We start from the raw sequence: 26,022 nt of genomic DNA on the forward strand, positions 1-26,022 counted from the left end.
TTCCTTGAGAACCAAGGGTCACCACCATCTCTTGTTACCACAGGTAACCTCCCACAGCCCTGCTTGTTCATTCTCTTCCGGAGCCATGACTCCCCTGAGGCTCGACCTAGCCAGTAGTATCCTCTTCCCTCAGGCAGTGAGTGAACAGTACTGAGAAGCTGCTGTGGGTAGCACCTGTCCAGTGTCAGGTGTGTATGTTCAGCAGCCACCCCCAGATCCCTATGGTAGAAATCACTCCATCACCATTAGAACGAAGGAGAGGAAATAAAACAGGTATTATTGCCAAAAATGTGTAACTTTCATCTAATCCTAAGAAAACACCAGACAAACCCAAACTGACAGACATTGTATAAAATACCTGAGCAGTATCTCCAAAACTGTCACCGTTGGGAAAGACCCAGAAAGCTTGAGGAATTCTCAGCGTGGGGGAGACTAAAGAGAAATGATGGCCAAATGTGGTATCCGGAATGGGATGCTGGGACAGAAAAAGGAGATTACCGGGATAAATGATAGAATTCAAATAAAGTATGTAAATTAGTTAATAGTACTGCATCAATATTAATTTTCAATTTTCATAATTTTTATATGCCTATGGAAGATGTTAACATTAGGGAAATCTGGATGAAGGTTTTCTATACTGTTTTTTGCAAACTTCTGTTAGGTCTAAAGTTACTTCAAAAAAACATTTTTTGAAAGATTCACTCACTGCTAAAAGGAAACATAACGGTATCTGTGTGATAAATTGCTTCAGTATGGTCCGACTCTTTGCCACCCTATGGACTGTAAGCTACCAGGTTCTTCTGTCCACTGGATTCTCCAGGGAAGAATGCTGGAGTGGGTTTCCATGTCCTCCTCCACGGGATCTTCCTGACCCAGGGATCAAACCCAAGTCTCTTAGGTTTCCTGCGCTGGCAGGTGGGGCCTTTACCAGCTGAGCCACAGGGGAAGCCCCACGGTTATACTATAAATCTTACCTTTTAGTAATAGTTCAACCAATTGAAATACGGTCAGGAGGATGGATATAAAGATGGATAAATGTCCCTGCCTCGTGATCCATTAAAAAACTATTTCAAAGTGGTTTGAAAGTGAGAGTGTTAGTTTCTCAGTCATGTCTGACTCTTTGTGCTTCCATGGACTGTAGCCTGCCAGGCTCCTCTGTCCATGGGATTCTCCCGGCAAGAATACTGGAGTGGATTGTCATGTCCTGTCTAGAGGGCCCATTAATATAAAGGAAAGTGCAACCCATTTCCAAGGTGTAGATGAATATTTATCTGCTCCTGGTGGCTCAGACGGTAAAGAATCGGCCTACAATCAAGGAGACCTGGGTTCGATTTCTGGGCATTATCAATACGAACCACAAAAATAATTAGATGCAAACAAATACGATTTTTGTAGAGGAGCGCAACACGATCGAGGGATTTTATTTCATTTTATTGGATCGAGGGATTTTAAAGAGAGCAAGAAATGATTAACCACAAAATTGAAGCTAATCACAGGTGAGGAAAGAGGGTTACTCAGAGGGTGGACAGGAGAGTTGGCCGGCGAGCAATTCAATCCATTGCCTTTCTTATTAATCCCGAAACTTTGGTCCTAGGTAATTTCATTTATATCAGTAGAGACAGAGTTTGTAGAAAGAATACCGTTGAGATACCTGACTGGAAGAAGAGTCGGAAAACAGTCGAGACGTCCAAGACCCGAGCAGTGGCAGCGCGTCCCTCCCTCTCCACAGGCCGCTGCCAACAAGCCGCAGCGCTGGAGGCTACTGGCGTCCTAACGGGTCCTCGCCAGAAGAGCACTTGGATTGGTGTAGCTCAGGTCACATGCCACCCACTCACTCAATCAGCTAGGTACCGGGAGGCGGGGCCAAGTTCTAGACCCGCCCACATAGCAGAGAGGCTTATGGGTGAGAAGGTTCCCCTCAGGCGCCAGCGCCTCAGCTCTAGAACCCCTTGGGTGGAAAGCTGGGCACAAGGTCTCTCTGTGTGGCCTAGATACCGCCTGGCCAGGGTTTCTGCCAGGCCAGGACTCAAACTCAGAGAACTGATGTCCACATCGATGGGCTTTGCAACAGAGACTGAACTTAAAAACAATTGGCCCCTTAACGAAAAAGAGGCTTCTCGGGTGGCGCTAGTGGTAAAGAACCCGCCTGCCAATGCAGGAGATGTCAGGGTCCAGGTTCGATCCCTGGGTCAGGACGATCCCCTGGAGGAGGTCACGGCAACCCACTCCAGTATCCTTTTTTTGTTTGTTTGTTTTTCAGTCCAGCATTCTTGCCTGGAGAATCCCATGGACGAGGGGCCTGGTGGGCGACTTAGCACTTGATGAAAAAAGCCATCAAACTTTAGTGTCCACAGGGCTCTCCTACGGTACACAAGGTGTTGAGTCCACACCAGATAGGGAAGAAAGTATCCTGGCCTCTGTGCAGTAAAGCCAGCAAAGCAGTGACATTGACATTTGACAAAAGCAGCATAAAGGAGAAAACTGCATGCATTCTAAGTTGCTTCAGTCTTGTCCGACTCTTTGTGACCCCATGAACTGTGAAGCCCATCAGGTCCCTCTGTCCAGGACATTGTCCAGGGAAGAATGCTGGAGTGGGTTTCCATGTCCTCCTCCACGGGATCTTCTTGACCCAGGGATCAAACTCAAGTCTCTTAGGTTCCCTGCATTGGCAGGTGGGGCCTTTACCAGCTGAGCCACAGGGGAAGCCCCACGGTTATACTATAAATCTTACCTTTTAGTAAGGTAATTTTAGTTTAACCAATTGAAATACGGTTAGGAGGATGGATATAAAGATGGATAAATGTTCGTGTCTCGTGATCCATTAAAAAACTATTTCAAAGTGGTTTGAAAGTGAGAGTGTTAGTTTCTCAGTCATGTCTGACTCTTTGTGCTTCCATGGACTGTAGCCTGCCAGGCTCCTCTGTCCATGGGATTCTCCCGGCAAGAATACTGGAGTGGATTGTCATGTCCTGTCTAGAGGGCCCATTAATATAAAGGAAAGTGCAACCATTTCCAAGGTGTAGATGAATATTTATCTGCTCCTGGTGGCTCAGACGGTAAAGAATCGGCCTACAATCAAGGAGACCTGGGTTCGATTTCTGGGCATTATCAATACGAACCACAAAAATAATTAGATGCAAACAAATATGATTTTTTTAGAGGAGCGCAACATGATCGAGGGATTTTATTTCATTTTTTTGGATCGAGGGATTTTAAAGAGAGCAAGAAATGATTAACCACAAAATTGAAGCTAATCACAGGTGAGGAAAGAGGGTTACTCAGAGGGTGGACAGGAGAGTTGGCCGGCGAGCAATTCAATCGATTGCCTTTCTTATTAATCCCCAAACTTTGGTCCTAGGTAATTTCATTTATATCAGTAGAGACAGAGTTTGTAGAAAGAATACCGTTGAGATACCTGACTGGAAGAAGAGTCGGAAAACAGTTGAGACGTCCAAGACCCGAGCAGTGGCAGCGCGTCCCTCCCTCTCCACAGGCCGCTGCCAACAAGCCGCAGTGCTGGAGGCTACTGGCGTCCTAACGTGTCCTCGCCAGAAGAGCACTTGGATTGGTGTAGCTCAGGTCACATGCCACCCACTCACTCAATCAGCTAGGTACCGGGAGGCGGGGCCAAGTTCTAGACCCGCCCACATAGCAGAGAGGCTTATGGGTGAGAAGGTTCCCCTCAGGCGCCAGCGCCTCGGCTCTAGAACCCCTTGGGTGGAAAGCTGGGCACAAGGTCTCTCTGTGTGGCCTAGATACCGCCTGGCCAGGGTTTCTGCCAGGCCAGGGCTCAAACTCAGAGAACTGATGTCCACATCGATGGGCTTTGCAACAGAGACTGAACTTAAAAACAATTGGCCCCTTAACGAAAAAGAAGCTTCTCGGGTGGCGCTAGTGGTAAAGAACCCGCCTGCCAATGCAGGAGATGTCAGGGTCCAGGTTCGATCCCTGGGTCAGGACGATCCCCTGGAGGAGGTCACGGCAACCCACTCCAGTATCCTTTGTTTTTGTTTTTCAGTCCAGTATTCTTGCCTGGAGAATCCCATGGACGAGGGGCCTGGTGGGCGACGTAGCACTTGATGAAAAAAGCCATCAAACTTTAGTGTCCACAGGGCTCTCCTACGGTACACAAGGTGTTGAGTCCACACCAGATAGGGAAGAAAGTATCCTGGCCTCTGTGCAGTAAAGCCAGCAAAGCAGTGACATTGACATTTGACAAAAGCAGCATAAAGGAGAAGACTGCATGCATTCTAAGTTGCTTCAGTCTTGTCCGACTCTTTGTGACCCCATGAACTGTGAAGCCCATCAGGTCCCTCTGTCCAGGGGATTCTCCAGGCAAGACAGCTGGAGTGAGAGGCCATGCCCTTCTCTGGGGAAGGAGAAAACTGCCGCCCCTTTAATAGCAAGGGGCATTCAGGGTATTTGTGTCCAACCTTCTCAGCCTGCAATGTGGGAGACCTTGGTTCGATTCCTGGGTTGGGAAGATCCACTGGAGAAGGGATAGGCTACCCACTCCAGTATTCTTGGGCTTTCCTTGTGGCTCAGCCGCTAAAGAATCTGCCCAACAATGTGGGAGACCTGGGTTCGATCCCTGGGTTAAGAAGATCCCCTGGAGAAGGGAAAGGCTGCCCACTCCTGCATTCTGGCCTGGAGAATTCCATGGACTGTATAGTCCATGGGGTCACGGAGAGTCGCACACAACTGAGCAACTTTCACTTTCACTTTCTCCCTGAAATCCTGACTCCACTGTTGGTTTCTTATTCTCTTCCCAGTTGTTTAAAACTTTTCAGAATACAATACATTTTATTTATATGCTCTTTTTCTAATTTGGCCATCTCCTTCTGGTGGAAAAATATAAATTCCTGGAGGGCGGGAATCTTTGTTTATTTGTTCATTAACATATCCTTATAGTAATGCTTGGTATAATGTACACTTCAACATTTGTTCAATGAATTGTTCTCCAGCCATACTAGCCTATTTTTTGTGCCTCTGACCCTAACTCTAACTCAGCAAGCATGTTTTCACACCATTATGTATTTTCCTGTAACAACTTGCCCACAGATGTTCCTATAACCACCATCCTTACTAGGTTCACTTCTCTGCTCACCTCATTAGCCAAGGCTTACTTTTCTTCATGACACCTAGCATTTGATCCTAGTTTTTCTGAGTATGTTTCGTTTCTCTGATTTGTTGCTGTTTCTACTTTGCTTTAGTTTAGGTTTGCTGTTTTTCTGTTTTCTTTTCTCAACATTTCTTTCTTATACTCTTTTAATTGCCGCTAAAGAAGTAAACCATCCATGACTGCTTTAATTTTTGCCATATAATGCCATCTTTCAGTAGATGGGGGTAATGGCATTAAATATCTTAAACTGGATCCCTGGTTTCATGACTTTACCACTTCAGATCAGATCAGATCAGTCGCTCAGTCGAGTCTGACTCTTTGCGACCCCGTGAATCGAGGCACGCCAGGCCTCCCTGTCCATCACCAACTCCCGGAGTTCACTCAGACTCACGTCCACCGAGTCAGTGATGCCATCCAGCCATCTCATCCTCTGTCGTCCCCTTCTCCTCCTGCCCCCAATCCCTCCCAGCATCAGGGTCTTTTCCAATGAGTCAACTCTTCGCATGAGGTGGCCAAAGTATTGGACGTTCGGCTTCAGCATCAGTCGTTCCAATGAACACCCAGGACTGACCTCCTTTAGGATGGACTGGTTGGATCTCCTTGAAGTCCAAGGGACTCTCAAGAGTTTTCTCCAACACCACGGTTCAAAAGCATCAATTCTTCAGTGCTTAGCTTTCTTTATAGTCCAAATCTCACATCCATACATGACCACCGGAAAAACCATAGCCTTGACTAGACGGACCGTTGTTGACAAACTAATGTCTCTGCTTTTCAATATGCTGTCTGGGTTGGTCATAACTTTCCTTCCAAGGAGTCAGCGTCTTTTAATTTCATGGCTGCAGTCACCATCTGCAGTGATTTTGGAGCCCAGAAAAACAAAGTCAGCCACTATTTCCACTGTTTCCCCATCTATTTGCCATGGATGAGACCAGATGCCATGATCGTCGTTTTCTGAATGTTGAGCTTTCTTTAAGCCAACGTTTTCGCTCTCCTCTTTCACTTTCATCAAGAGGCTCTTTAGTTCTTTTTCACTTTCTGCCATAAGGGTGGTGTCATCTGCATATCTGACGTTATTGATATTTCTCCCGGTAATCTTGATTCCAGCTTGTGCTTCCTCCAGCCCAGCGTTTCTCAAGATGTACTCTGCATATAAGTTGAACAAGCACGGTGACAATATACAGCCTTGCCGTACTCCTTTTCCTATTTGGAAACAGTCTGTTGTTCCATGTCCAGTTCTAACTGTTGCTTTCTGACCTGCATACAGGTTTCTCAAGAGGCAGGTCAGGTGGTCTGGTATTCCCATCTCTTGAAGAATTTTCCACAGTTGATTGTGATCCACACAGTCAAAGGCTTTGGCATAGTCAATAAAGCAGAAATAGATGTTTTCCTGGAACTCTCTTGCTTTTTCCATGATCCAGCAGATGTTGGCAATTTGGTCTCTGGTTCCTCTGCCTTTTCTAAAACCAGCTTGAACATCTGGAAGTTCACGGTTCACGCATTGCTGAAGCCTGGCTTGGAGAATTTTGACCATTACTTTACTAGCGTGTGAGATGAGTGCAGTTATGCAGTAGTTTGAACATTCTTTGGAGTTGCCTTTCTTTGGGATTGGAATGAAAACTGACCTTTTCCAGTCCTGTGGCCACTGCTGAGTTTTCCAAAGTTGCTGGCATATTGAGTGCAGCACTTCCACAGCATCATCTTTCAGGATTTGAAATAGCTCAACTGCAATTCCATCACGCCCACCAGCTTTGTTCCTGGTGATGCTTTCTAAGGCCCACTTGATTTCACATTCCAGGATACCTGGCTCTAGGTGAGTGATCACACCGTCGTGATTATCTTGCTCGTGAAGATCTTTCTTGTACAGTTCTTCTGTGTATTCTTGCCATCTCTTCTTAGTATCTTCTGCTTCTGTTAGGTCCATACCATTTCTGTCCTTTATCGAGCCCATCTTTGCACGAGATGTTCCCTTAGTACCTCTAATTTTCTTGACGAGATCTCTAGTCTTTCCCATTCTGTTGTTTTCCTCTATTTCTTTGCATTGATCACTGAAGAAGGCTTTCTTACCTCTTCTTGCTCTTCTTTGGAACTCTGCATTCAGACGCTTATATCTTTTCTTTTCTCCTTTGCTTCGAAAGTTTAAATCTAGTGTTAGAAAGTTTAAATGAGCCAATTTTCACAGAAGAAATGAATACAGTTATTACAAGAATTACACCCAAGAAGCACCTTGCTCAGATGTATTTATTGGTGAATTCTAGTAAACCATCAAAGATCAAATAGTCCCAAAGCTTTGTGACTTGTTTAAGAACATTTGAAAGCAGGGAAACGTCCCTAAGTTCTTTTAGGAAGCAAGTAGGATACTAACACATAAACATAGATACCAAAAGGCTGGGCGCCGAAGAATTGATGCTTTTTGAACTCTGGTGTTGGAGAAGACTCTTGAGAGTCCCTTGGACTGCAAGGAGATCCAACCAGTCCATTGTGGAGGAGATCAGCCCTGGCATTTCTTTGGAAGGAATGATGCTAAAGCTGAAACTCCAGTACTTTGGCCACCTCATGCGAAGAGTTGACTCATTGGAAAAGACTCTGGTGCTGGGAGGGATTGGGGGCAGGAGGAGAAGGGGACGACAGAGGATGAGATGGCTGGAGGGCATCACTGACTCGATGGACGTGAGTCTCGGTGAACTCTGGGAGTTGGTGATGGACAGGGAGGCCTGGCGTGCCTCGATTCACGGGGTCGCAAAGAGTCGGACACGACTGAGCGACTGATCTGATCTGATCTGATACTGTGATAAAGTGGGACTTATTCCATTAATACAAGGCTGGCTCTGTATTAGGCATTTCATTCATATCATTCACCACGGTAACATATTTAAAGACAAAGACCCTGATGTTGGGAGAGATTGAAGTCGAAAGGAGTAGGGAGCAGCAGAGAATGAGATGGTTAGACAGCATCACTGACTCAATACACATGAATCTGAGCAAACTCTGGGAGATAGGGGAGGACAGAGGAGCCTGGGTTGCAAAGAGTCAGACGTGACAACAGCAACTGAACAATAATCATATGACTATCATCACAGATGCCAAACCAATCTTTGGGAAACTTCAATAGGCATTCATGTTAAAAAAGGGAAAACTGAAGAAATAGGAATCAGGGGTGCATTATTAACATGATAAAAGCTATATAAGTAGTTCCTCATGCAAATACTTTATTTAGTGGGGGAGTACCAGAGGTTTTCCAATAAGGTCAGGAATAACAAAAGTATGCCCACTATATCACTCCTGTTCAGTCTTCAACAGCAAGCACTAGTCAGTTGACTAGAGAAACCAATAAGACTTTTAAGAATGGATAAGAAGATGTAAAGCCACCTCTATGTCCAGGTGATATCATCGCACACCTGAAGAGTCTTATAGAAACCATGACAAATTAACTAAAACAAAGAGAATTCAGCAAGGTAGTAGGATATAAAGTTACATACAAATATTATTAGTCTTTGTTTTACATACACACACACACACACACACACACACACACACACACAGCTGGAGGACATGTTTAGGAGAGAAAATCCCATATACAATGGCAATAACAAAGAGTAAGCGTATAGAAATAAACTTAATGAGAGCATCTATACAAGGATAATTTGTAAACACTCTTGAACAACATAGAAGGAAACTTGAATAAGTAGGAAGATTTTCAAAGACCTTAGATAGAATAACTCAGCACTAAAAAGATATTGATTCCCTCTAAAGTTATGTATACATTGAATATAATGTCAAAAATATCGGCAAACATTTGCATGGAGTTAGACCAATGGATAATTTAGTTCATATTTAAAAAAAAAAAAAAAACATGCAAGAATAGCCAGGATACAAGTAAAAAAGGAAAACCTATGAGTGAATAGGGAGAAGGCAATGGCACCCCACTCCAGTACTGTTGCCCGGAAAATCCCATGGATGGTAGGCGTCCTGGTAGGCTGCAGTCCATGGGGTCGCTAAGAGTCAAGACAGGACTGAGCAACTTCACTTTCACTTTCCACTTTCATGCATTGGAGAAGGAAATGGCAACCCACTCCAGTGTTCCTTGCCTGGACAATCCCATGGACGGAGAAGCCTGGTGGGCTGCAGTCCATGGGGTCACACGGAGTCGGACACGACTGAAGCCACTTAGCAGCAGCAGCAGCAGCATGAGTGAATAGTAATCATATCAGACATAAAAGCACACTATAAAGCTCTAAATTTATACCACTTGGGTACCAGTACAGGAATAGACTAATAGGCCAGTGGCACAGAATAAAAATCTCAGAATAACACCAATTATAGTTGGGGATTTTAGTATATGATCCAAAGGCATGTAAAATCACTGAGGCAAAGATGAACATTCAATAAATGAGGCTGGAACAATTGAGACATTAAAAAAAAAAATCAGTGCAGATCCATGACATACCATCCACAAAAATAAACTGTAAATGGGTTTAGGAATCTAAACAAAAAAATGCAACCATAACAAAATCTTGAAGAAAATACGGCAGAATTTTTCTTCAATATCAGCATTGGGAAAGGCTTTCTAACTGTGACTGAAACTTCCAGAGGTGATTAAAGAAAAGAACATTCTATGTGACTAAAAAGATTTTTTTTTTCATGTATGGCAAGTTGCGAAGAGTGGACTCATTGGAAAAGACTCTGATGCTGGGAGGGATTGGGGGCAGGAGGAGAAGGGGACGACAGAGGATGACATGGCTGGATGGCATCTCTGACTCGATGGACGTGAGTCTGAGTGAACTCCGGGAGTTGGTGATGGACAGGGAGGCCTGGCGTGCTGCGGTTCACGGGGTCGCAAAGAGCTGGACACGACTGAGCGACTGAACTGAACTGAAGTGAAGGTGAAAGTGGCTCAGCCATAACACAACATAACTACAGATGCATTTAACATTTGGGCCAACAATCCTATTGCTGGAAATGAAACTGGAAGAGACATTACCACCAACACAAAAATGCGTGTACACAGGGTTATTCACTGCAGCATTGTTTGTATTAATCATTACGAAATGTTGAAAACAACTGAAATGCCCCTATGCTGCTGCTGCTGCTGCTGCTGCTGCTAAGTCGCTTCAGTCGTGTCCGACTCTGTGGGACCCCAAAGACGGCAGCCCACCAGGGTCCCCGGTCCCTGGGATTCTCCAGGCAAGAACACTGGAGTGGGTTGCCATTTCCTTCTACAAGGCATGACAGTGAAAAGTGAAAGTGAAGTCACTCAGCCGTGTCCGACTCCTAGGGACCCCAGGGACCGCAGCCCACCAGGCTCCTCGGTCCATGGGATTTGCCAGACAAGAGTGCTGGAGTGGGTTGCCATTGCCTTCTCCGGAAATGCCCCTATAGAAGCCAGTGTAATCTAATGTAGCTATAAAAAAGAATGAAGGAGTACAGAATAAGGAGTTTTTTAATGAAATGCTGTTTATTGAAAAAGGAAAAGTGCAAAGAAGCTTTAGAAAATGCTATCTTTCATTTAATAAGCAATGGAACATAAGAAAACGCATATGTATCTATTCATTCGTGTACAGTACATACAGGAAAGATTCAACCAGATAACCAGATTGGTTATCTACAGGGGGATTGTGGAAAAGAAATGGGGAATGCGAAGGGGGTGGAAGACATGGGGAAAGAATCATACTCCTACAGTATGTGTGTTTGTGTAGCCCTGAGTCTGAATCACAGTAGTGTTTCACATACCCCAAGATTAAGTGAAACATTAAAATGAACTAGGATATGGGGGGAGAGGGCAAACTCAAATTAGAAACACCAACAAATTAGCCTAAATATATTACAAATGAATGTCTTAACCACAAGAGAAGGAGTGAGGAGGAAAATAGCTAAGCTAAGCAACTTGGGCAAACAGTACTTTGATTGCATCCTTTGAGGCTTAACATATAAACAAGTGTACACAAACACAAGTCATCAGAACTGCTTCCAACAGGTGCGTGTTTTGTGTTCAGTCATTAAGTTGTACCCGACTTTTTGCGATCCCTGTCTCTGTAGCACACCAGGTCTCCCCATCCTTCACTATCTCCTAGAGTTTGCTCAAATTCATGTCCATTAGGTCGGTCATACTATCTAACCATTTGCTAGCATTTCTGTAACTACATCATGTATAATCAGGTGTGAACAAATAAGTAGATACTGAAGATAAGGAGAGCCAGGTGAGACAAAGAGGTTACAAAAAGACTAGAGTGGATGGTTGATGTATCGCATAAACCATCACAATATTGTAAACTCATTATCCTCCAGTTAAAATTAATTAATTAATTAATTTAAAAAAAAAGAAGTACCAGTGTGAGCTCCTGGCTTTCACTATCTACAGAAATATCTAGAGAAATTCCAATGTATCTGGGAGCATAAGTATATACAGACAATATATTTCCTTCATTTACCAATGGAAAAGGAAGACCTAGCTGCAAGGAAACCCCAGTAGCAGCAATGAACATGCAGGGAGATATCAGTTACTAAATGTCATTTTCCAACGAAAGGAAACATGGGTTTTGGCAGAAGTGTTCTGATTTCAGGGTCACAAGATGAACAGGAATACCTTATAATGCCAGCAAGGAAGTACACAGAAAAGAACCATGTCATGCTCAAAGAACACACACCCCACAAGAAGGAGTTCCTAATCACCAAAGCTGGAAAAATGCAAGAAACTAAATAATGATATAATTTGATTATAAGTCAGAATATAACAAAGTTATTCACGACTCAATATTGACATAAAGAATTTGATTACTTATTTGGTTTGGTAATTAGAAATGCATTCTGTAAAATTTTGTAATTTGAAAATTTATAAAAATATGAGGGAGAAAAGACAGCTCTACAGAATTCCAACGAACAAATATGGTAGGAATAAGGAAACAGAAAGTCACCTTTTAGTCATATTTGTTGTAGGCCAAATCAACAGATGAATTTTAAAAGCAGTGAATAAAAGTCTGAGAAGAATCCTATCCCTCTTTTTGGCTCCGAGCAAGAATTCCCCTAGCCCAAGAGCAGCCTTATCATAGGAACCGGCGACAGGGTCTGCTTGCCCCTATCAGGTTTTGGTTCCCCACCAGTCCACAGAAGTATTCAAACAAGCTAATCACATCCTTCCTTGAGAACCAAGGGTCACCACCATCTCTTGTTACCACAGGTAACCTCCCACAGCCCTGCTTGTTCATTCTCTTCCGGAGCCATGACTCCCCTGAGGCTCGACCTAGCCAGTAGTATCCTCTTCCCTCAGGCAGTGAGTGAACAGTACTGAGAAGCTGCTGTGGGTAGCACCTGTCCAGTGTCAGGTGTGTATGTTCAGCAGCCACCCCCAGATCCCTATGGTAGAAATCACTCCATCACCATTAGAACGAAGGAGAGGAAATAAAACAGGTATTATTGCCAAAAATGTGTAACTTTCATCTAATCCTAAGAAAACACCAGACAAACCCAAACTGACAGACATTGTATAAAATACCTGAGCAGTATCTCCAAAACTGTCACCGTTGGGAAAGACCCAGAAAGCTTGAGGAATTCTCAGCGTGGGGGAGACTAAAGAGAAATGATGGCCAAATGTGGTATCCGGAATGGGATGCTGGGACAGAAAAAGGAGATTACCGGGATAAATGATAGAATTCAAATAAAGTATGTAAATTAGTTAATAGTACTGCATCAATATTAATTTTCAATTTTCATAATTTTTATATGCCTATGGAAGATGTTAACATTAGGGAAATCTGGATGAAGGTTTTCTATACTGTTTTTTGCAAACTTCTGTTAGGTCTAAAGTTACTTCAAAAAAACATTTTTTGAAAGATTCACTCACTGCTAAAAGGAAACATAACGGTATCTGTGTGATAAATTGCTTCAGTATGGTCCGACTCTTTGCCACCCTATGGACTGTAAGCTACCAGGTTCTTCTGTCCACTGGATTCTCCAGGGAAGAATGCTGGAGTGGGTTTCCATGTCCTCCTCCACGGGATCTTCCTGACCCAGGGATCAAACCCAAGTCTCTTAGGTTTCCTGCGCTGGCAGGTGGGGCCTTTACCAGCTGAGCCACAGGGGAAGCCCCACGGTTATACTATAAATCTTACCTTTTAGTAATAGTTCAACCAATTGAAATACGGTCAGGAGGATGGATATAAAGATGGATAAATGTCCGTGCCTCGTGATCCATTAAAAAACTATTTCAAAGTGGTTTGAAAGTGAGAGTGTTAGTTTCTCAGTCATGTCTGACTCTTTGTGCTTCCATGGACTGTAGCCTGCCAGGCTCCTCTGTCCATGGGATTCTCCCAGCAAGAATACTGGAGTGGATTGTCATGTCCTGTCTAGAGGGCCCATTAATATAAAGGAAAGTGCAACCATTTCCAAGGTGTAGATGAATATTTATCTGCTCCTGGTGGCTCAGACGGTAAAGAATCGGCCTACAATCAAGGAGACCTGGGTTCGATTTCTGGGCATTATCAATACGAACCACAAAAATAATTAGATGCAAACAAATACGATTTTTGTAGAGGAGCGCAACACGATCGAGGGATTTTATTTCATTTTATTGGATCGAGGGATTTTAAAGAGAGCAAGAAATGATTAACCACAAAATTGAAGCTAATCACAGGTGAGGAAAGAGGGTTACTCAGAGGGTGGACAGGAGAGTTGGCCGGCGAGCAATTCAATCCATTGCCTTTCTTTTTAATCCTGAAACTTTGGTCCTAGGTAATTTCATTTATATCAGTAGAGACAGAGTTTGTAGAAAGAATACCGTTGAGATACCTGACTGGAAGAAGAGTCGGAAAACAGTCGAGACGTCCAAGACCCGAGCAGTGGCAGCGCGTCCCTCCCTCTCCACAGGCCGCTGCCAACAAGCCGCAGCGCTGGAGGCTACTGGCGTCCTAACGGGTCCTCGCCAGAAGAGCACTTGGATTGGTGTAGCTCAGGTCACATGCCACCCACTCACTCAATCAGCTAGGTACCGGGAGGCGGGGCCAAGTTCTAGACCCGCCCACATAGCAGAGAGGCTTATGGGTGAGAAGGTTCCCCTCAGGCGCCAGCGCCTCAGCTCTAGAACCCCTTGGGTGGAAAGCTGGGCACAAGGTCTCTCTGTGTGGCCTAGATACCGCCTGGTCAGGGTTTCTGCCAGGCCAGGACTCAAACTCAGAGAACTGATGTCCACATCGATGGGCTTTGCAACAGAGACTGAACTTAAAAACAATTGGCCCCTTAACGAAAAAGAGGCTTCTCGGGTGGCGCTAGTGGTAAAGAACCCGCCTGCCAGTGCAGGAGATGTCAGGGTCCAGGTTCGATCCCTGGGTCAGGACGATCCCCTCGAGGAGGTCACGGCAACCCACTCCAGTATCCTTTTTTTGTTGTTTGTTTTTCAGTCCAGCATTCTTGCCTGGAGAATCCCATGGACGAGGGGCCTGGTGGGCGACTTAGCACTTGATGAAAAAAGCCATCAAACTTTAGTGTCCACAGGGCTCTCCTACGGTAAATAAGGTGTTGAGTCCACACCAGATAGGGAAGAAAGTATCCTGGCCTCTGTGCAGTAAAGCCAGCAAAGCAGTGACATTGACATTTGACAAAAGCAGCATAAAGGAGAAAACTGCATGCATTCTAAGTTGCTTCAGTCTTGTCCGACTCTTTGTGACCCCATGAACTGTGAAGCCCATCAGGTCCCTCTGTCCAGGGGATTCTCCAGGCAAGACAGCTGGAGTGAGAGGCCATGCCCTTCTCTGGGGAAGGAGAAAACTGCCGCCCCTTTAATAGCAAGGGGCATTCAGGGTATTTGTGTCCAACCTTCTCAGCCTGCAATGTGGGAGACCTTGGTTCGATTCCTGGGTTGGGAAGATCCACTGGAGAAGGGATAGGCTACCCACTCCAGTATTCTTGGGCTTTCCTTGTGGCTCAGCCGCTAAAGAATCTGCCCAACAATGTGGGAGACCTGGGTTCGATCCCTGGGTTAAGAAGATCCCCTGGAGAAGGGAAAGGCTGCCCACTCCAGCATTCTGGCCTGGAGAATTCCATGGACTGTATAGTCCATGGGGTCACGGAGAGTCGCACACAACTGAGCAACTTTCACTTTCACTTTCTCCCTGAAATCCTGATTCCACTGTTGGTTTCTTATTCTCTTCCCAATTGTTTAAAACTTTTCAGAATACAATACATTTTATTTATATGCTCTTTTTCTAATTTGGCCATCTCCTTCTGGTGGAAAAATATAAATTCCTGGAGGGCGGGAATCTTTGTTTATTTGTTCATTAACATATCCTTATAGTAATGCTTGGTATAATGTACACTTCAACATTTGTTCAATGAATTGTTCTCCAGCCATACTAGCCTATTTTTTGTGCCTCTGACCCTAACTCTAACTCAGCAAGCATGTTTTCACACCATTATGTATTTTCCTGTAACAACTTGCCCACAGATGTTCCTATAACCACCATCCTTACTAGGTTCACTTCTCTGCTCACCTCATTAGCCAAGGCTTACTTTTCTTCATGACACCTAGCATTTGATCCTAGTTTTTCTGAGTATGTTTCGTTTCTCTGATTTGTTGCTGTTTCTACTTTGCTTTAGTTTAGGTTTGCTGTTTTTCTGTTTTCTTTTCTCAACATTTCTTTCTTATACTCTTTTAATTGCCGCTAAAGAAGTAAACCATCCATGACTGCTTTAATTTTTGCCATATAATGCCATCTTTCAGTAGATGGGGGTAATGGCATTAAATATCTTAAACTGGATCCCTGGTTTCATGACTTTACCACTTCACATCAGATCAGTCGCTCAGTCGTGTCCGACTCTTTGCGACCCCGTGAATCCCAGCACGCCAGGCCTCCCTGTCCATCACCAGCGCCCGGAGTTCACCGAGACTCACGTCCACCGAGTCAGTGATGCCATCCAGCCATCTCATCCTCTGTCGTCCCCTTCTCCTCCTGCCCCCAATCCCTCCCAGCATCAGGGTCTTTTCCAATGACTCAACTCTTCACATGTGGTGGGCAAAGTACTGGAGTTTCAGCTTTAGCATCATTCTTTCCAAAGAACACCAGGGCTGATCTCCTTCAGATTGGACTGGTTGGCTCTCCTTCCAGTCCTAGGAACTCTCAAGAGTCTTCTCCAACACCACAGTTCGAAAGCATCAATCTTTGGCGCTCAGCCTTCTTCACAGTCCAACTCTCACATCCATACATGACCACAGGAAAAAACATAGCCTTGACTAGATGAACCTTTGTTGGCAAAGTAATGTCTCTGCTGTTGAATATGCTATCTAGGTTGGTCATAACTTTGCTTCTGAGGAGTAAACGTCTTTTAATTTCATGGCTGCAATCACCATCTGTAGTGATTTTGGAGCCCAGAAAAATAAACTCTGACACTGTTTCCAGTGTTTCCCCATCTATTTCCCATGAAGTGGTGGGACCGGATGCCATGATCTTTGTTTTCTGAAAATTGAGCTTTAAGCCAACTTTTTCACTCTCCACTTTCACTTTCATCAAAAGGCTTTTGAGTTCCTCTTCACTTTCTGCCATAAGGGTGGTGTCATCTGCATATCTGAGGTTATTGATATTTCTCCTGGCAATCTTGATTCCAGTTTGTGTTTCTTCCAGTCCAGCGTTTCTCATGATATACTCTGCATATATGTTAAATAAACAGGGTGACAATATACAGCCTTGATGAACTCCTTTTCCTATTTGTAACTAGTCTGTTGTTCCATGTCCAGTTCTTACTGTTGCTTCCTGACCTGCATACACATTTCTCAAGAGGCAGATCAGGTGGTCTGGTATTTCCATCTCTTGAAGAATTTTCCACAGTTGATTGTGATCCACACAGTCAAAGGCTTTGGCATACTCAATTTAGCAGAAATAGATGTTTTTCTGGAACTCTCTTGCTTTTTCTATGATCCAGCGGATGTTGGCAATTTGATCTCTGGTTTCTCTGCCTTTTCTAAAACCAGCTTGAACATCAGGAAGTTCACGGTTCACGTATTGCTGAAGCCTGGCTTGGAGAATTTTGAGCATAGTGGTACCATAAGCTCCAAGACCTTGGCCTGGCAAATTAACACTTCCAAGATTTCATTATCCATCTTCAAAAGGATAATGGCAATTGATATATTTCTTGACTGTTGATAGGCTTCCATTTAGATAATGCATATATAGGGCTTAGCAGAACACTTGACAGTGATGATAAATGGATGATTATTGTCATGATCATTGACTGTAGGCTATCAGAATTGGGTTTCAAGAGATCTAGGCTTCTTCCTAGTCTCTGTTGCTTAAAAATGTTTTGCAGTTTCCATGAAGTTACCTTTAAGCACACTGTGCTTTAGATTCTGCTTCAGTCCAAAAGAATAATAATGCCTGTCAATATTGTTTCTCATTAGTAGTTTAAGGAAAGTCTAAGTTTTTAACTCATCTCAAACCTAGTCACTTTTTTAATGGATAATGGTTGGTTGAAGTGCTTCCAGTGTCCAGACAAATTTCTAAGGAACCCCAGGCAAGGATAATGAAAAATCATGTTCTCTATTGCTCAGAGGAACAGACATTAGCCCAGCCTAATGTCAGTTTCTGCCCAAAGAATCCTGAGCAGAAAACAACTTAGAGGAACCAATTCAGGTACCACATGTACAGACAGTAACTAGGCAGATTGCAATGAAAATGCATTTAATGTCTTCCTCTAGATGGACCCACTCTTGGGTGAAGATAAGAACAACAGAAACTTTTGAAAAGGAGAATTTTAAGGTAACTATTTTCCTCTCATATCCCCTATAAGAATTTTGAAAACTGGCTTCTCATATTTTTAATTTGCAAAGGATGTAGTTTCTAGAATATTGTAGATATATCAGATAAATGTGTTTTACATATCCTTTTTCTAAATCTTTGTACTACAAGTGTAGTTCACTCAGTTCATGAAAAATGTTCAGCATATGACTGAACAATTGGAAATCTAGTTCTCACTGAAAATTTTCAATTATTAATAGCATTATAGTTTATAAGTAAAAGTCTGACTTCATTTTTCAATTTCAGTAAATGTGTGAATTACACTCTATAGTATCTTCCTTCTGAATTCCAAATCTACTATTGCTCAATGGACAATAAAATAGAAAGCAAGGTAGAAGAAGCCCACTTTTAAGTCTAAAATCTATCTCCCAGGTTTCAGTAAGAAATGCACTGTTGTTGTGTTCTATAATTTCCACTTGTTTCTTTCTCTTCCACTTCTTTGCTGAGATTTTCAATTTTTCATTTGTTTAAAGAGAATTTGTAACTACTTGATAATTACTTTTATGATGGTCACTTCAAACTTCTTGTCATTATTTCATCATTATTCACATCAGTGTTGGCATCTGTAGAATGTCTTTTATTATTCAAGCTGTGATTTTCATAATTCTGGGTACTGTGATCTCTATCATATCCTGGGCATTTTGAATACCACATTCTAAGACTCTGGACCCTATTCATCTGTACTTTTGTACGATTCTTGGGTGCAACACGCAGTGATGTAGGCTGTACCTTCAGGTTCCTGCTCTGATTCCACCCTAGCAAAAGTGGATTGCTGACTCATGCTGCCTCAGTGGTAGCAACCACCCACCTCAGCCCTGGATACCATCCCAATCAATGAGAGGCACCAATTCACAGTCCTTCTGTAGCCTCATAAAAGGAGTATAAGTTCAGTTCCCCTCTAGGCAAGGCAGACCCCAGGGAAGGGGGAAGGGAATGGCAGACTGAATAATTTGTGAAGAAAATAATCAGGATTACATTAATGGAGGCAGAAGTAGTATTTGACAAAATCCAACAGCCATTCATAATAAAATCTCTCTCAACACACTGGGAATAGGGGATAATTACCCCCAACTTAACAGACTCAAGGGTAGGTGCAGAGATCAGCAATGTTTGTAAGAGTCAATGATGAATGTAGGCACTCACCAGAGGTAACAACTTGGAGAAACAATCCCAGATAGCACAGTCAAAAACCAAAAATAGAAAGAAGTGATTGACAGCTCAGGGTTGTGAAGCCTCTCGCCCTCAGTCTCTCCATCTTCCCTGTCCTTTCTCCCCTGGGTAGCTCCCTCCCAGGCTGTCCAAACTCCCTTCTCTTGTGCCACAAGGACCAGCACTTCAAATCCAATCTGCAGGCCTTCCTCCCCTCACTGCTTTTGTTCCTCCAGTACCCAGTGAAGGCTGTGGAGAGAAGAGGGAGTGGGGGGATGGAAGGCCAAGGCTTTTCTACCTCACTGGAGGTCCAGCACTCTGTCAAGTCAAGACAGACCTCAGGGGATGGCCCAGGAGGCTGTGAGAGGGAGGTGAGTTGTGGTGGGGCTCAGGAAGGAGGGAGGAAGATGAAGACAGAAAGAGTGGAGGGAGGAGAGGAGAGATGAGACATAGGGGTGTAGAGACAAGGGAGAGAGAGAGAGGGAAGGGAAGGGAAGGGAAGAGAAGGAAGCTCTACCATGGCAAAAGTCAGAGGAGAAGGGAGAAGAAAGGGGAAGCAGTGCCCCTGCTGTAGCCCTTTCCTTCCCCTTCCCCAGAACTGAACTTCCCCAGCCCAGGCACTGTTCCTCCAACTATGCACATGTTGGACTAGGGGTCACTGGATGCTGGTTGAAGCTTTGTCACCTGTGTGAGCTCACTCAGACTTGGCCATGGGAAACAGAAGAGCCATAGGGATAGATCATCCCCAAAAGGAATAAAGGGACTGGTCCTGGCTCAGTGTGGGGCTGAGGGTCTTTGGCCTGCCCTTATGATTACCACTTTCTCTCCTGATGGGCCCTGTGCCTGTCTGAGTTGGATATTTCTCTGAGGAATCACACCTGTCTCAGGCTACCTGGGGTTCCTCTGGAGGACAGGCAGGATGATGTGATGAGTGCAGGGAGGGATGGGCAGTGTCCCCCGAGAGGCCTGTCCTGCAATCTCCTCTAACACCTCTGCCAAGTTGGAGAAAGGAAAAGAATGAAAATGTTAAATGTCTGGCCATCTATTCTGCTTGCTGACATGTTGCAGTCATACTGAGGGGGCCCATGTGGACATCACTCATTGCTGTGTGTCCATCTCGCTCCTGGTGGGATGAAAGATGTATATCAAAACTGTTCTGAACAAGTCCCATGCTTCTCTGAGTAAACACGCTGGGGTTTGCTCTTCTTGGAAACAAAATACCTTGATCATTGTAATCTGATTTGGGAACAATACATAAATGCTCCAAAGGCCAGAACAAAGTCCTAGGAAAATATCATACATAATGAAGTAGAATCACTGATTTTTATTTTTTTCTTTTTTATTTATTTTAATTGGAGACTAATTACTTTACAATATTGTGGTGGTTTTTGCCATACATTTACATGAATCAGCCATGGGTGTTCATGTGTTCCCCATCCTGACCCTCCCTCCCACCTCCCTCCCCATCCCATCCCTCAGGGTTGTCCCAGTGCACCAGCCCTGAGCACCCTGTCTCATGCATCAAACCTGGACTGGCGATCTATTTCACATATGATAATACACATGTTTCAATGCTATTCTCTCAAATCATCCCACTCTCGCCTTCTCCCACAGAGTCCAAAAGTCTGTTCTTTACATCTGTGTCTCTTTTCTGACTTTTAAAAGCTAAAATGAAGTATTGTACAGTTCTAAAAATGTTGGAAGACCTCACTACAGTTTATTTTCTAGGATATGAGAGATTGGGAGGATCCATAGCCCAGGAGAAAGCAAGTACAGTGGGAAGGACTTGGGCTGAGGGTCTGATCTATGTTAGTTTGAGCTCTGCCTTTGTCATGCTGGGTCACCTGAGAACATTCACTTAACACCTCTAACCCTTCAGTTCAGTTCAGTTCAGTTCAGTTCAGTCGCTCAGCTGTGTCCGACTCTTTGCGACCCCATGAATTGCAGCACGCCAGGCCTCCCTGTCCATCACCAACTCCCGGAGTTTACTCAAACTCATGTCCATCAAGTCGGTGATGCCATCCAGCCATCTAATCCTCTGTCATCCCCTTCTCCTCCTGCCCCCAATCCCTCCCAGCATCAGGGTCTTTTCCAATGAGTCAACTCTTCGCATGAGGTGGCCAAAGTATTGGAGCTTCAGCTTTAGCGTCAGTCCTTCCAATGAACACCCAGGGCTGATCTCCTTTAGGATGGACTGGTTGGATCTCCTTGCAGTCCAAGGGACTCTCAAGAGTCTTCTCCAACACCACAGTTCAAAAGCATCAATTCTTCGGCACTCAGCTTTCTTCACAGTCCAACCCTCACATCCATACATGATCACTGGAAAAACCATAGCCTTGACTAGACGGACCTTTGTTGGCAAAGTAATGTCTCTGCTTTTCAACATGCTATCTAGGTTGGTCATAGCTTTCCTTCCAAGGAGTAAGCGTCTTTTAATTTAATGGCTGCAGTCACAATCTGCAGTGATTTTGGAGCCCCTAAAAATAAAGTCTGACGCTGTTTCCACTGTTTCCCCATCTATTTCCCATGAAGTGGTGGGACCAGATGCCATGATCTTCGTTTTCTGAATGTTGAGCTTTAAGCCAACTTTTTCACTCTCCTCTTTCACTTTCATCAAGAGGCTTTTGAGTTCCTCTTCACTTTCTGCCATAAGGGTGGTGTCATCTGCATATCTGAGGTTATTAATATTTCTCCTGGCAATCTTGATTCCAGCTTGTGCTTTTTCCAGCCCAACATTTCTCATGATGTACTCTGCATATAAGTTAAATAAGCAGGGTGACAATATACAGCCTTGCTGTACTCCTTTTCCTATTTGGAAACAGTCTGTTGTTACATGTCCAGTTCTAACTGTTGCTTCCTGACCTGCACACAGGTTTCTTAAGAGTCAGGTCAGGTGGTGTGGTATTTCCATCTCTTCAAGAATTTTCCACAGTTGATTGTGATCCACACAGTCAAAGGCTTTGGCATAGTCAATAAAGCAGAAATAGATATTTTTCTGGAACTCTCTTGCCTTTTCCACGATCCAGCAGATGTTGGCAATTTGGTCTCTGGTTCCTCTGCCTTTTCTAAAACCAGCTTGAACATCTGGAAGTTCACAGTTCACGTATTGCTGAAGCCTGGCTTGGAGAATTTTGAGCATTAATTTACTAGCCTGTGAGATGAGTGCAATTGTGCAGTAGTTTGAGCATTCTTTCTCATTGCCTTTCTTTGGGATTGGAATGAAAACTGACCTTTTCCAGTCCTGTGGCCACTGCTGAGTTTTCCAAATTTGCTGGCATATTGAGTGCAGCACTTTCACAACATCACCTTTCAGGATTTGAAATAGCTCAACTGCAATTCCATCACCTCCACCAACTTTGTTCATAGTGATGCTTTCCAAGGCCCACTTAACTTCACATTCCAGAATGTCTGGCTCTAGGTGAGTGATCACACCATCGTGATTATCTGGGTCATGAAGATCTTTTTTGTACAGTTCTTCTGTGTATTCTTGCCACCTCTTCTTAATATCTTCTGCTTCTGTTAGGTCCATACCATTTCTGTCCTTTATCGAGCCCATCTTTGCATGAAATGTCCCCTTGGTATCTCTAATTTTCTTGAAGAGATCTCTAGACTTTCCCATTCTGTTGTTTTCCTCTATTTCTTTGCATTAATCGCTGCGGAAGGCTTTCTTATCTCTCCTTACTATTCTTTGGAACTCTGCATTCAGATGCTTAAAACTTTCCTTTTCTCCTTTGCTTTTTGCTTCTCTTCTTTTCACAGCTATTTGTAAGGCCTCCCCAGACAGCCATTTTGCTTTTTTGCATTTCTTTTCCATGAGGATGGTCTTGATCCCTGTCTCCTGTACAATGTCATGAACCTCTGCCCATAGTTCATCAGGCACTCTATCTATCAGATCTAGTCCCTTAAATCTATTTCTCACTTCCACTGTACAGTCATAAGGGATTTGATTTAGGTCATACCTGAATGATCTAGTGGTTTTCCCTACTTTCTTCAATTTCAGTCTGAATTTGGCAATAAGGAGTTCATGATCTGAGCCAGAGTGAGCTCCTGGTCTTGTTTTTGCTGACTGTATAGAGCTTCTTTATCTTTGGCTGCAAAGAATATAATCAAGCTGATTTCGGTGTTGACCATCTGGTGATGTCCATGTGTAGAATCTTCTCTTGTGTTGTTGGAAGAGGGTGTTTGCTATGACCAGTGCCTTCTTTTGGCAAAACTCTATTAGTCTTTGCCCTGCTTCATTCCGTATTCCAAGGCCAAATTTGCCTGTTCCTCCAGGTGTTTCTTGACTTCCTACTTTTGCATTCCAGTCCCCTATAATGAAAAGGACATCTTTTTTGGGTGTTAGTTCTAAAAGGTCTTGTAGGTCTTCATAGAACCGTTCAACTTCAGCTTCTTCAGTGTTACTGGTTGGGGCATAGGCTTGGATTACTGTGATATTGAATGGTTTGCCTTGGAAACGAACAGAGATCATTCTGGCTTTTTTGAGATTGCATTCAAGTACTGCATTTCGGACTCTTTTGTTGACCATGATGGCTACTCCATTTCTTCTAAGGGATTCCTGCCCACAGTGGTAGATATAATGGTCATCTGAGTTAAATTCACCCATTCCAGTCCATTTAATATTCTAGAGGCATAATAAAATATACCCTGAATATTTTGTGCTGTGGTTCAAAGCTCAAAGATAATTTTCCTACTTGAAAGAAGAATTAGAAAAATGAAATATAGGTCTAAAGAAACTGTACAGAATGTAACCTGGAGAGACATAATGATAGAAAGTACCAAAAGAGAGTAGATGAGAGTTAAAGGAGAGGTGAATAAATCTAATACACATTTCATTGGAGTTCAAGAAAGAGAAGAATAGAGAAGTATTTGAAAAGATCATGATTGAGAAATATACAAAAGTAATAAAAGATATCAAATTGTTATAACCACATCAATGAGAGAAATAGTTTAAGGAAACTATACTGTAGAAAAGAAACATTTCATAATTATAAAAGGTTTGATTTGATAAGAATGTATTAATAAAGCAATTCAAATTTATGCACTTCTTATCATAGGAGTCAAAATACATGCGGCAAAAATTGACAGAAGTAAATGGTGAAATAAACAAATACACAGTCACAGTGAGGTATTTTAACAGCTCACTGAATTACAAGTAAAACAGACCAAAAAAAAAAAAATCAGTTAGATGGAGAAGTTTTGAACAACATGAGTGATAAAATTAATTCAGAGTAGAACACTACATATAACAACTGGGGCTGGAACATTCCAGAATATGCTTGGTCATAAATCAAGTGTCAAGAAACTTCAATGAGAGTAATACAGTCCACCCTGAATAGTTCATGTGAGGATTCAAAGGTAAGGGTGGTTTCTCTGCCCTTCCCTCATCCAATTATGAATCTCAAGATTTCCAACATTCTCCACGCCAGTTACTTCCCCTCTCTCCAAATATTTATCCTGAGAGGTATCAAAGGCAAACAAGGCAAAGCACTAGTTGCAAAGAGTTGGACACGATTGAGCAACTGAACAACAGCATATAGGAAGGAAGCCCACTGTGAATTGAACTTGTAAACTGTCCAGTGTGAACTGAACTTGAATCCCAGAAAAGAAGACTGGAGACATTTTTACAGATGGGTGAATGCTAAGGGAAAGTCACTGAGGGGTGTTTGAATGTGGGTGGAGTAGGGGGTTAGTTCCTATGATGCAGCTACTTGGATTTGCTAATTAGCACTTATGTGGGGCTTCCCTGGTGGCTCAGATGGTAAAGAATCTACTTGCAATGTGGGGGGCCTGAGTTCGATCTCTGGGTTGGGAAGATCCCCTGGAGAACAGAATGACTACACAGTCCAGTATTCTTGCCTGGAGAAATCCATGGACGGAGAAACCTGGCAGGCTACAGTCCATGAGGTTGCAAAGAGTTGTACCTGACTATAAGAGTAACACTTTCACTCTTTCACTTCTCTGGAAGAGAAATAGTCTTCTCTTGTATTCATGACCGGAAGCAGTGGTGTAAATTGAAACAATGTCCTCACTGAAGTTAGGCCCTTATCCTTTCATAGGGACTGGGAACAACAGGGAGGGTTATCTCCCTGAATGTTTGCACTTCACAGAGATGATTCTCAGGTCCTTGAGGCAATGTTTTTATCCCAAATTGAAGAGAAAGGATTATAACTGTAAGATATCTAATTGCTCAAAGAGTGAGTACTGGGGAATATCTGTCTACTACCAAGTTTTAGATGGAACAAACAGCAAATTCTATTGTTAGCACTGAGCTTTTTCAAGGATATAATTAAAGCTGAGGAGGCGGGGCTGGGATTATCTCTAGGACATAGCCTTAAACTGCTAGAAGCCATGCTTGAGTTTAGTCAGGTCTTTTAGTGCAGAGATTTTGAAGGAGTAGTTAGGAACCTAGAGTTCTGCAAGACTCAAGGAATCACATGATTAGAGCCTTTCCCCTTCAGCAGAGGGAGGATTCTACATCAGCCATGACTTAGCCACAAGAGGAGAGGTTCCTCACATGTAATCATGGCATGTGTCTTAGGGCTCATTCAACCCACATCCTTAGAAGAGCGGAAAACAATCCATCTGAGCCGTTGTACCACCATCGTCTGTGTGAAGGGGAGTCCACTGGGTGTCCTGTGGGTTGGGGTGGGGAGGATCCCTCAATCCCACCTACCATATAGGGTCCTAAAGTCAAGACCTCATGGTGACTGACTCACCCAGTTTGGCTTGTGGGCAGTGACCATGTCTTCACAGAGTGTGAGGAGAGTTTGAGGGATAGGCAAACAGTCAAGGAAACCAAGAGTAGCCCCCACATCACCTTGTCAGGGCCACACAAGAAAGATGAGTCCTCAAAAGAAGTTCCTTTTCCAAGGAGAGAGAGGAGAGCCCTAGGGGCCAGAGGAAACTGAGCTCCCAGTTCTTACTGCCCTCCCCCCACCCTCACTTTGCTACCAGTGTAACACTGAGAGAACCCTT

General features: G+C 43.6%; 1 protein-coding gene across 1 annotated transcript in view; it reads right to left on the minus strand.

Moving 5' to 3' along the window:
• Nucleotides 1–25,790, minus strand: part of LOC133242576 (uncharacterized) — a 110,612-nt gene extending 84,822 nt beyond the window's left edge. Inside the window, exons 1-4 of the mRNA XM_061408760.1 lie at nt 25,764–25,790; nt 13,901–14,008; nt 12,609–12,725; nt 359–475 (exon numbers count right to left, since the gene is read on the minus strand). Coding sequence (XP_061264744.1) covers nt 359–475; nt 12,609–12,725; nt 13,901–14,008; nt 25,764–25,790 — 369 coding nt within the window. The remainder of the gene's footprint in view (nt 1–358; nt 476–12,608; nt 12,726–13,900; nt 14,009–25,763) is intronic.
• Between the last annotated feature and the right edge of the window lie 232 nt (nt 25,791–26,022).

The sequence above is a fragment of the Bos javanicus genome, chromosome X (genome assembly GCF_032452875.1).
Source record: "Bos javanicus breed banteng chromosome X, ARS-OSU_banteng_1.0, whole genome shotgun sequence".
Classification (NCBI taxonomy): domain Eukaryota; kingdom Metazoa; phylum Chordata; class Mammalia; order Artiodactyla; family Bovidae; genus Bos; species Bos javanicus.